The sequence below is a fragment of the Podarcis erhardii genome, assembly GCF_964252035.2.
Source record: "Podarcis erhardii genome assembly, chromosome: 7".
NCBI classification, from domain to species: Eukaryota; Metazoa; Chordata; class Lepidosauria; order Squamata; family Lacertidae; genus Podarcis; species Podarcis erhardii.
The window spans coordinates 92,183,904-92,195,053 of NC_138511.1; the positions used below are offsets into that span (position 1 = coordinate 92,183,904).

The following is an 11,150-nucleotide window of genomic DNA, read 5'->3' on the forward strand; positions in this document are numbered from 1 at the left end:
TTTAAAGCCACACCTCTAAACCGAACACTCAGCCCCATCATCCTGGTTGGGATGGAGTGGGCTGGAATGAGGGAAAGGTAGGCAAACCACACATGCTTTCTCCCACATGACCTGAACCCTAGATCATGGGGGGGTGGACTAGATGACCCCTGGGTCCCGTCCAACTCTTAAGGTTCTATTCTTCTATTATTCTTGCCAAGCTGCTTTAATTGTGTACAAATGGGCCAGCCCCAGCTGCCCCACCCAGGAAGGCTTGAGGAAGCACAACTTTACTTTTGTAAAAATATAAACCATGTTTTATTAACAGAGCTGAAACGCAAACAACCCAAGTCAAAGAGGGTGTCTAGGCACAGGCAGGCAGCAGTTGAATCATCTGGAAGTTTGTCAGAAAGGAGAGAAATTAAGGTAACGTCAGGAAAGGGACAAGGAGGGGGCTGACATCTCCACAGGCTTCACTCTGTCCAGCGGTGACCGCAGTGTGGGGCCGTGCAGACGTAATACAGCCGCATGGCATCCTAAAGCAGAGAGGGAAGGGGTGAGACGGCTATTCCAGGTGTGTTTCCATGCCTTGCCCCCGTGATCATAAAGACATCCAGGGAAATGTGAAGGCTTAAAACCCAGCAGAACCAGAGGCCACCTTTCAAACCTCCACAGACCCCAATCCCCAGGTTTTGGAGCTCTGGGAAAAAAAACTCCTGTTATGTTTGCAACATAACCATGATGCTGTTTTGTTTTGAACTGCAAATGCAGAACTGCAAATTGTTTTGGCAGTGGGAACGCCCTTCTGCGAGTCTGTAAGGAGCTCAGCTGAAACACCCACCCCTGGTGGAGTTTTTTAAAGTGACAAGAGCCTCCAAACTCTATGGCAGCCGCCCAGCTGGTTTTAAGAGGAGATATTTGAATAAGTGAGTGGGGCAGCGGGTGGAAAACAGACATGCAAATCACGTGGGGGTCACGGCTGAAATTCTGCTACTGAAGTAGAGGACCCGATGTAGGGAAACCCACATGCAAAGCGAGCAAATGGCATTGCTCGTAACTTTTAAGAGGGGTGTTGCTGCCGGGGATTACAAAAACACCAGCTGCCCTAGATCTCAAAAGAAGGTCTCCTCACCTCAGCCCTTGCGCTGTGAGACTGGAAAAACACGGCTTCCTTGTGGCCGCACCTGGAAGACAGGGGTAGAAAGATCTGGTTATGAGACAGGGCAGATCCTGGAAGCGCAGAGGCAATGGCCCATACCCAGCCTTCCCAAGCTGGTATCCCACGCCCGATGTCTGGGAGGGCTGGCCCCCTTCAAAGGCTTTTGTTTGTCCCAGGCTGTTCTATGCTTTGTGGCATTTGCCAGGCTTTTTAAAAATAAGAAGAATGGCTACAGCTCAGCACTCACTTCTGGCAAGGGTGGTCCTCTGTTCGGGGCAGAGTTGGGTCCTGGGAAACGTCAGCAATGATCTGGGTTAGTTCACTGAAATACAGATGGTTAAAAAGTGATTCTTTTGATAGTTATCCTGCGCACTTCCAGTCAGCCCATCTTGAAAATACAGTGGAAATCATTATGTGATGAACGGCAATCTCTTGCTGTCAAAAGTCAGCCCCATCCCTGGGGGACCCCCCCCCCCGCCACCCTTTTCTTTTGCAGTCATGGCTGCTTCCTTACCACTTTTCTGAATTTTCCAAAAAGCCCCTCTCTTCTCATTTCTCCACCCCCATCGTTCTGCCCGGACACTGAGGTCCAGCTCCGAGGGCCTTCTGGCAGTTCCCTCCCAGCGAGAAGCCAAGTTACAGGGAACGAGGCAGAGGGCCTTCTTGGTGGTGGCGCCCGCCCTGTGGAACGCCCTCCCACCAGATGTCAAAGAGATAAACAACTACCTAACATTTAGAAGACATCTGAAGGCAGCCCTGTTCAGGGAAGTTTTTAATGTGAGATATTTTAATGTATTTTTAATCTTTGTTGGAAGCCACCCACAGCGGCTGGGGAAACCCAGCCAGGTGGGCGGGGTACAAATAATAAATTATTATTATTATTATTATTGTTTCTGTGTGGGTGCTCCCCACCCCCACTCCCTCTGACCACCTTGGCCTGGCACCTGGATTGGAAACTATGGTTCTGTGAAGGCAGCCAAGAAATAACTTTTCACTGCAGCTGCGTCACTTCGCCAGTTCACGTTCAGCTTGTGATCAACCACTAGGGCATTTCCCCATGTTTCACTTGTCTGAACAAAGTGGATGCAAAACTAGGCTGGATTTTCAACGCAGGAATACAGGAGGTTGCCTTATGTAAAGTCAGGGCGTTCCCTTATGCAGCGTGGCTGGCAATGGCCTCTCCAGGGCTTCAGGCACATCAAGGCAGGCCAGCAATTCCTTCAAGGCAGCTGCTGGTACTTACTCAACTTCATGCGTGATCTTATTGACGTAGATGCAGCTATTGTCAGCCTCCTGCTGGTAGTCGCAGTTGCGGCACTGCAGGGAGAAGAGGAGAATGGTCACACGTTCACGTTCCCAGCAAGCCCTGGGGGGGGGGCAAAACATTACCTACAAGACTGATGCCAGGAGGGAGAAACTGCCTGGGTGTCCCAGACTGGTTGGACGTAGAGGAACGGTGGGAGGCACCAGCTGGGGAAGAAGGCTCCGAGTGCGGGAATTGGTGGTGGGACAGAGGGAGGAGATGGGAAGGAGGAGTCTGTGGCAGAGAAAAATCAAGACAGAGGCGGAAGCGGCAGAGCCATAGCTGTCAACGTTTCCCTTTTTTAAAGGGAAATTCCCTTTGTCCGAATAGGATTCCTCACAAGAAAAGGGAAAAGTTGACAGCTATGGGCAGAGCAGGATGAGGAAGGCCAAGAGGCAGAGATGAGTCTGGGTGGTGAAGCAGAACAGGTGTCTCCCCCTCCTGCTGTGACAAGTGCCCCTCTTCCCTGGGCTCCCAGGACCAGGAGAGGTATGAAGTGTGAGGAGCAAAGGAAGACCTGCAGGCATAGTCTCAGATTGCTTAGGAAAGACCTGGAAAGACCAGGAAGAGGAGACTTAGGCAGCTGTGGGAAGGCAGGGGCCTTCAGTCTCCGCAACTGCTTCATAAAGGACAAGACCTACCAAAGAAGAGTTGCTTGGCTCATTAAGCCAGGCATTCCTGTGCGGATCCTGTTTTTCTAATAAAGCGTCAACCACCTGCTCTGTGTGATTCACTGCTGTCTCGTTCCTGACACTGCACACCCGTGATCCGTGCCCAGCAATCTCAAAGGCTGAGTTATGGCTGCCTCCCAAGGTCCGCAGCTCGAAGCTAGCAAACAAGGGGCAAAATGACCAAGCTCGCCCCTTTCCCGGCCAAAAGGTCCCAGCCAGGCAGCTGAGCTGGGAAGGGACTGCCACAAAGCCACAACAGCTCATGGTGAAACTCTGGCCTCAGGAGTCTCCCTGAAGAGAGTATTGCCACCTGACACTCACAGCATAGAGAAGAATCCTGTTCTCTTTGTCTTCTTTAGGGTACAACATGTTGTTGCTGTTAAAAAAGAGAGGAGAGAAAGATTTAAGTGAGTTTCTTGGAGAACAGGTGAGATGCAAATGTAAAACTAGAACTAGTTGGACGGACATCTAATGCAGCTGAGCGGGGAGTGGGGGGCCAACAGCTGAGAGCCGCCTTGCCCGGCCCTGGCACCCTCCAGATGTTGTGGGCAGCAACAGCTGTTCTGGCTTGAGCTGACAGGAGCTGGAGCCCAGAGCCCAGGGGCAGAGAGCAGCTGCTTTGCGGGGAGAAAGTCCCAGGTTCCGTTCTCTGCCTGAAATCCTGGAGACCACGGCTGCCAGTCCGTGTAGACAATATGGGGCTAGATGGACCCATGAGTCTGACTCAGCACAAGGCTTAGCGATTCCTGCGCCCAAGTCCCCCGTCAACATGGCAGGATAACTTTTTCTGATGCCAAGAGCTGTTAGGCAGTGGAAGGGACTCCCTCAGAAGATGGTAGATTCTCCAGTGAGAGCCAGTGTGGTGTAGTGGTTAAGAGCGGTAGACTCGTAATCTGGTGAATGGGGTTCGCTTCCCTCCTCCTCCACCTGCAGCTGCTGGGTGACCTTGGGCTAGTCACACTTCTTTGAAGTCTCTCAGCCCCACTTGTTGTGGGGGAGGAAGGGAAAGGAGAATGTGAGCCGCTTTGAGACTCCTTAGGGTAGGGATAAAGCGGGATATCAAACCCAAACTCTTCTCTTCCTTCCATGGAGGTTTTTAAGCGGAGGTTGGATGGCCCCCTGTCAGGGATGCTTCAACTGTGATTCCTGCCATGTCACGGGGTTGGTCTAGCTGGCCCCTGGGAGCCCCTCCACAATTCTATTATTCCTTCAGCCCAGTTTTAAAAGCGAACCCATTTTTTTGCTCTGCAGCTCAGCAGGATCGCTGCCTCTCTTTGTTTCCCCATTACGTTATCAGAACATTAAACTGCTGTGAACAGAACTCCAAGAGATGCTGGATAGGCAGACTGAAGCACATTCATTTCTCCTCACTTTTCCTGTGCTCATAAATTGAGGGACGCAGGAATACTACTTTTGTTATTGCTGTTTTATTATGTGTACCCTGCCCATTTGGCTGGGTTGCCCCAGCTTGCAACATATATAAAAACATAATAAAACATTGCGCATTATAAATGTATGCCCTTATTGAAGTCCTCAGCCTCCCTGATAATGGCCCTCACTCTGCTACATTAAAGGGATATGGGTGGCTCTGTGCTCTAAACCATTAAGCTTCTTGGGCTTGTCATCAGAAAGACAGCAGTTCGAATCCACACAACAGAGTGAGTTCCCCTTGTTCTGTCCCAGTTCCTGCCAACCTAGCAGTTCAAAAGCATGCCAGTGCAGGTAGATAAATAGGTACCGCTGTGGCGGTAAGGTAAATGGTGTTTCCATGCTCTCTGGTTTCCGTCACGGTGTTTTGTTGCGCCAGAAGCGGTTTAGTCCTGCTGGCCACATGACCTGGAAAGCTGTCTGTGGACATACGCCGGCTCCCTCGGCCTGAAAGCGAGATGAGCACCACAACCCCAGAGTCGCCTTTGACTGGACTTAACCGTTCAGGGATCCTTTATCTTTTTTACCTTTTACATTAAGTAGGCTTGGGTGTCTTTTCTGCCAAGCATGTTTATGTGTAAGAGAAGCCCACACAGGTCGCGCAATGCCAGCCCACAGAACAGCACTTTCTGGAAAAGACCTCCAAACAATTATTATACTCTTATCATCATTACTAATTCCCAGGTTGTGGCCACAGTTGCACGCTCTCAGCTTCAAGGAGCCACAGGTGAGAGCCGAGTGCAAGGCTGGGACCAAAGGTGGAAGGAGAATGACATGTCCCCCTCCCCTAACATCCCATATGTCCCTGGAGGGGAGCCAATGGGTCTCAAATCCTCGGTGAGTTAGGAACTTCCCCTACGTGTGAAGACAGTGTCCAGCGAACTGAGCAAATGAGACCAACAGGAGGTCCAGCGGCCAAGAAGGTGATTCCTGCCCCTGCTACAGAGGGAAGAGAGGGGCAGATGGGGCTCATCCACCTGGGAAGGGACCCCATCAAACGGAAGGAAAACTCTGGTCCTAAATCTCTTCTGCCTTTCAGAATATCTTTGGGAGAAGAGTGTGATGGCCTGGGACTGGGGCTCGGACTCGGAACCAGAGGGGTCTCAGTCCGCACCAGATCCTTTGCCTCAGGCGGCATCTGAACCTAGTCTGGGGCCTGATCCTGAAGAGTCCCAGTCTGAAAAGGTTCCCCTGCAGCAAACACCAGCTGGGCCGAGTCAGGGGCCTGATCCTGCCCTGGCTCCAGATGCGGGGATGACCTCGTTGCCTCCAGCTGGGCCATCACTTACAGCTGCTCCGCTACCGGTTGGGTCAGGGGAGGCTGAGGCAGCCCCTGGGTCTAGTCACCCACCGACGTCTCCGGAGCTGCAGAGATGAAAGTCTGAGAGAAGGAGAGACCTGAGTATTCGCAGGAGGAGTGCTCACCTTCGGGCGAGACAGGGAGGTGAGTCACCGGGGGATCAGGACCGGCCGCTACCCCGACAGAGATAAAAGTTGTTGGACCCCGCCCCAGGTTGCTGTTTGCCAGAACCTGCCTGAGAGCCTGTACCTGCCCTTGCCTGGTTTCCTGCCTCATGTCCTGCCAGACTGACTCCTCGTGGAACCCTTGGATTCAGGACCGGACCTGGACCGCGTTGCTCGGGTTAACCCCCGGGCCCAGCACAAAGAGAAAGCTAAGGGGTAAACCCTACACAAATCCAGAGTGGAGTCAGCTAAGGAAGTTGGGTGGCGCCTTGTGCACCTCCTTCCGTCAACTCCTGCCACCAAGTTGGTGCCAAACACATTGCTCTGCTTTCCTTTGGACCACGTCAGTGAGGCCGGGGGGGGGGGGTCTTCTCATCTGGGCAGCCCAGGACCTCCAGACACACTGCCCAGGCTTGCACCCGGGGAGGTCATTTCAGTGATGCTAACACAGCAGTTTGACTTCACCCCCTGAGGCACACTCCATTGTCTCTCAAGACAAACAGGTGTCAACGATGATTACTTTTTAAGTTACAGATAGGTAGCCGTGTTGGTCTGCCATGGTCAAACAAAACAAGAAGTGTGCATGCACACGAAAGCTCATACCTAGAACTAACTCAGTTGGTCTTTAAGGTGCTACTGGAAGGAATTTTTTTATTTTGTTTTGATTACTTTTTAAGTTTGCATCCCGCCCTTTTCTGAACACCCTGTTCCCAATTATCGCTCCAATGACCCAGAAACAACAACAACAGTTCTTGGAATATTATTATGCTGGAATATTACAGCTTGGTTCAGGAGATTTGGAGAGAGTTTGGCTTCAGCTCCAGAGGCGCACAGACATGTGCCAACCAAGATGACTTTTTAAGTTTGCTTACCGCCCTGTTTGGAACACAGAGTTCTCAATTTGGGAGGAGAAGAAGAGAGGGCCATGAAATAACCACACGGATTACTCTTAAAAGCAATTACTGCTTGAGTCTTATCACCTGAGACAAATGATTCACATACTGGTGACATTGTGCTCCAAACTCCTGACATGACATGTTAGTGATCTCATGATCCATATTTCCCAGCAGTTTGATATTGATATTAAAAAGTAGAGGGGAACAAGATAAAATTGTACAATATTCCAAAGTACCACTGCCAAGGAGTCTGTCACCTGCCCTCTATCGCCTCCCTCTGGGAACAGTCCCACAGCTCACCAGCCAGCGCATCGAGGCTCTTCTGACGCTGAATCTAAATCCCAAAGCCAGATTAAAATGGATCCAGATAACTCTAGACTGGGAGCGGCCACTAAGACCACATAACACCGGTCCTGAAAGACCTACATTGGCTCCCAGTACGTTTCCGAGCACAATTCAAAGTGTTGGTGTTGACCTTGAAAGCCCTGAACGGCCTCAAAGGCCCAGTATACCTGAAGGAGCGTCTCCACCCCCATCGTTCAGCCCGGACACTGAGGTCCAGCACTGAGGGCCTTCTGGCGGTTCCCTCGCTGCGAGAAGCCAAGTTACAGGGAACCAGGCAGAGGGCCTTCTCAGTGGTGGCACCCACCCTGTGGAATGTCCTCCCTTCAAATGTCAAGGAAATAAACAACCATCTGATGTTTAGAAGACATCTGAAGGCAGGGAAGCTTTTAATGTCTCAAGTTTTTCTGAATTATTAATATTTTGTTGGAAGCTGCCCAGAGTGGCTGGGGAAACCCAGCCAGATGGATGGGGTATAAGTTGTTGTTGTTGTTCATGATCATCATCATCATCAAACCTTTTATTGGCATCACATACTAACATCCATAACATAACAGTACAGAATTACCGCTTCCCCCATGGCACAAAACATTTACCCCCCAAAAAAGGAGAGGCAGAGCAGACTGTTGTCACATCTCTAGGTCTCCAGGGAGATCAGTCGTCTGCAATGTGTTTCGACAACAGAATACAGTGGTACTTCAAAATGCAAATGGGATCCATTCCGGAGCCCTGTTCACATCCTGAATAGAACGTAAGATGCGACTGTGCGTCTGCATGTGCCGCGTTTTGCCGCTTCCGCGCATGCGCATGACGTGATTTTTACCGTCTGCGCATGCTCGAGCAGCAAAACCTGGAAGTAACACGCTCCTTTAATTCCAGGTCACCTTGTTGCGCAACCCAAAATACTTATCCTGAAGCAAATTTATCCCGAGGTATGACTGTACCAGATAAAGATATTTGGCCACTAACTTGGTGAGCTCCTGGTCATTCCCCAATAGCAGAAAGTGTAGGACCTCTGGTTTCCATTTGGGGATCCAGAGTTGCTCTAGGAATTGCTGGCGGAGACCAGCATATAGTTTCCATTTAAGAACCATGTGAGTAAGAGTTTCCACCAGGTGGTCATCCCATGGGCAGAATCTCTCTCTGCCATGCCCAGGAACCTTCCCCATGGGTTTGAGTTGAACCTGGCCAGCGAAAAGGCCCTTCCTTCTTGAGGGTTGAGCAAAAATCCGAGGTAGTTGTGGTTAGTTTCAGGTGCCCAGGAAAGTTGAAAGTCAAGAGGGGAGCATGTTGTTGTTGTTAAATTGTTGTTGTTGTTGCTATTTCCTATTATTCCCCTTACTATGACCGCTGCTGCTGTTGTTGCTCCACCACGTGCATCTCTCCCTAACCCCGTGTACCTGAAAAAGCGTGCATGCACATGAAAGCTCATACCAATAACTAACTTAAAAGTTAAAGGGTCCATTAGGTCCAGTTGTGGCCGACTCTGGGGTTGTGGTGCTCATCTCGCTTTATTGGCCGAGGGAGCCGGCGTACAGCTTCTGGGTCATGTGGCCAGCAGGACTGAGCCGCTTCTGGCAAACCAGAGCAGCGCACGGAAACGCCGTTTCCTTCCCGCTGGAGTGGTACCTATTTATCTGCTTGCACTTTGATGTGCTTTCAAACTGCTAGGTTGGCAGGAGCAGGGACTGAGCAACGGGAGCTCACCCCGTCATGGGGATTCGAACCGCCAACCTTCTGATCGGCAAGCCCAAGGGACTCAGGGGTTTAACCCACAGCGCCACCTGCGTCCCTTAAGGTAAAGGGACCCTGACCATTAGGTCCAGTCATGACCAACTCTGGGGTTGCGTGCTCATCTCGCATTACAGGCCAAGGGAGCCGGCGTTTGTCCGCTCTGCAGACAATTTTTCCGGGTCATGTGGCCAGCAGGACTAAGCCGCTTCTGGCGAACCAGAGCAGCGCACGGAAACGCCGTTTACCTTCCCGCTGGAGTGGTACCTATTTATCTACTTGCACTGATGTGCTTTCGAACTGCTAGGTTGGCAGGAGCAGGGACCAAACAACGGGAGCTCACCCCGTCATTGCGGGGATTCGAACCGCCGACCTTCTGATCCACCGTGGTTTAGACCACAGCGCCACCTTCGTCCCCTAATAACTAACTTAGTTGGTCTCTAAGGTGCTACTGGAAGGAATTTTTAAATATTTAATTTAATTTAATTCAATTTTCTTTCCCTGACCCCTGACCGTGTTTTGGAAAACCATGCCAGTCCCTGTTCATTTTCGGTTCTTGCTCATGCAGGGTACCCGCCCCCCCCCCTTCTCGGCATATCACAGGCCTGCAGCGTGGGGAGGGGGACCCCCGAGGTCATCCAGCCCGGCCCCCAAGGGACTGATGGAGGGCCGTTCCGTGCGGCCCCCGCCCTCTCCTCCTCCCCGCCTCCCCCGCCCCCCCCTCGGCCTCACCATTCCTGGCAGAAGCGGATCCCCACGAAGCCCGGCTCGTAGGCCCCTTCCGACTCCATGGCAACCGCCCCGACTGCGCAGGCGCAAAACGCCCCTCCCGCCCGCAGCCCGGCTCAGGCTCGGCTTCCCGGGCTCGGACTGCGCAGGCGCGGCTTCCGGCCTCCGCCTCTTCGGCGCTTCGGCTACGGCAGCCCTCAGGGGCCAGGATAGACCCGAGCGCGGCCGCTCCGAAGTCTGCGCGCGCCGAAGTGGATGTTCTGGTCGCCTCGCCTGAAGGAGGAGCTGGAAAAGGATTCCGGGGGGGGGGGGGAAAAGGGATCCCAAAGGAGGCAGAGGAGGGAGGGACTCCCGCTTGGGAGAAAGGGTGCACCCTGGAAATAAGTCATCATAAAAATAAGGGAATTATTCTTAGTATTATTTTATTGGCTTTACAATTTAATATTCCACAAATCAATATAATAATAATAATAGTAAAAGAATTCATATATATTCCCCCCCCCTGTGACTTCCCTCAACTTCCCCTTCTGGTTCATTAAATGTTTGCTACTTCTGCTTCATTTATTTCCTCCTATTTTCTAAATCTTTTCATTAAATGCTCTTATATTCTTATCACTTATTTATACCACATTTTCTTTCCAATTATATCTTTCACATAATTAATTTCTGATTTATTGCTTCTTAATCTGTACATTTGTTTTCATAATTGTGTTTACTCAAATCCTGCAAATGAGTCCATTTCTTTACAGTGTTTCTGTAACTACGGCAGGAACGCTTCCCACTCTTTTTTAGAGTCTCTGTTGTCCTTGTCTCTGAGTCTTCCTGTGAGTTTTGCCATTTCTGCGCATTCCATAAGTTTAACTTTCCATTTTCTTTCGTTGGCATCTTGTTGTCTTTCCATTTTGGGGCTAGTAATATCCTAGCTGCATGAATAACTTATTCCGCTCTTTTGGCAATTCCTGCCCTATAAAGGTATAATGATTATTAGATCTTTTCCAGAAAGTACTGTTCTGTGGGCTGCCACGGCGTGACCCCTGGGGGCTTCTCTTACACGTAAACATGTTTAGCAGAAGAGACGCCCAAACCTACTCAATGTAGCATAACGAGGCCATTATCGGGGAGGTTGAGGACTTCCAATAAGAAAAGGGCATACTTTTTAATGTGCAATGTTTTTCTATATGTTTGAAGCACTGCAGCGCCACTTTAAAGAGACATGGCTCCCTCTTCACAGTGTCACAAGAATTCTAAGGCATCTAGATCAAGACCACCCCCCAGAAACATTATACATACATCACGGAAGGGGTGTAACCTAAGACCACCCCTCAGATACATCACAGAAAAGGTGGTCTTAAAACAGAAATTTCAATATTGTTTTTCTCTTATCCTTGTTTATCCTTGTTTATCCTTGTTTATTTCCTGTCTGGCGGGTTACTTGATTGGATTGCCTG

The 11,150-nt window shown here is 50.6% G+C and overlaps 1 protein-coding gene across 3 annotated transcripts; it reads right to left on the bottom strand.

Moving 5' to 3' along the window:
• Positions 1–268: 268 nt before the first annotated feature.
• Positions 269–9,854, bottom strand: POLR2I (RNA polymerase II subunit I). 3 transcript variants are annotated; one of them, XM_081869877.1, is made up of 7 exons: positions 9,706–9,802; positions 6,282–6,446; positions 3,434–3,488; positions 2,382–2,455; positions 1,386–1,460; positions 1,112–1,163; positions 269–515 (listed from the first exon to the last, which is right to left on the bottom strand). In XM_081869877.1, the coding sequence occupies exons 3-7, from the start codon at positions 3,479–3,481 to the stop codon at positions 453–455; spliced, it is 312 nt and encodes a 103-aa protein (XP_081726003.1). In that variant the 5' UTR covers positions 3,482–3,488; positions 6,282–6,446; positions 9,706–9,802; the 3' UTR covers positions 269–452. The 3 variants fall into 3 exon arrangements, with proteins under 3 accessions (XP_081726003.1, XP_081726002.1, XP_081726001.1); XM_081869876.1 differs by having other exon boundaries at positions 6,232–6,446; XM_081869875.1 differs by lacking the exon at positions 6,282–6,446 and having other exon boundaries at positions 9,706–9,854.
• Between the last annotated feature and the right edge of the window lie 1,296 nt (positions 9,855–11,150).

Bases quoted from the DNA above. Each gene is read 5' to 3' on its own strand.
- POLR2I (XM_081869875.1), bottom strand. From the start codon at position 9,764: ATGGAGTCGGAAGGGGCCTACGAGCCGGGCTTCGTGGGGATCCGCTTC. The intron at 3,489-9,705 runs GTGAGGCCGAGG...CTTTTTTAACAG, and splicing joins ATCCGCTTCTGCCAGGAATG to CAACAACATGTTGTACCCTA. The intron at 516-1,111 runs GTGAGGAGACCT...TCTCTGCTTTAG, and splicing joins CTCACAGCGCAAGGGCTGAG to GATGCCATGCGGCTGTATTA.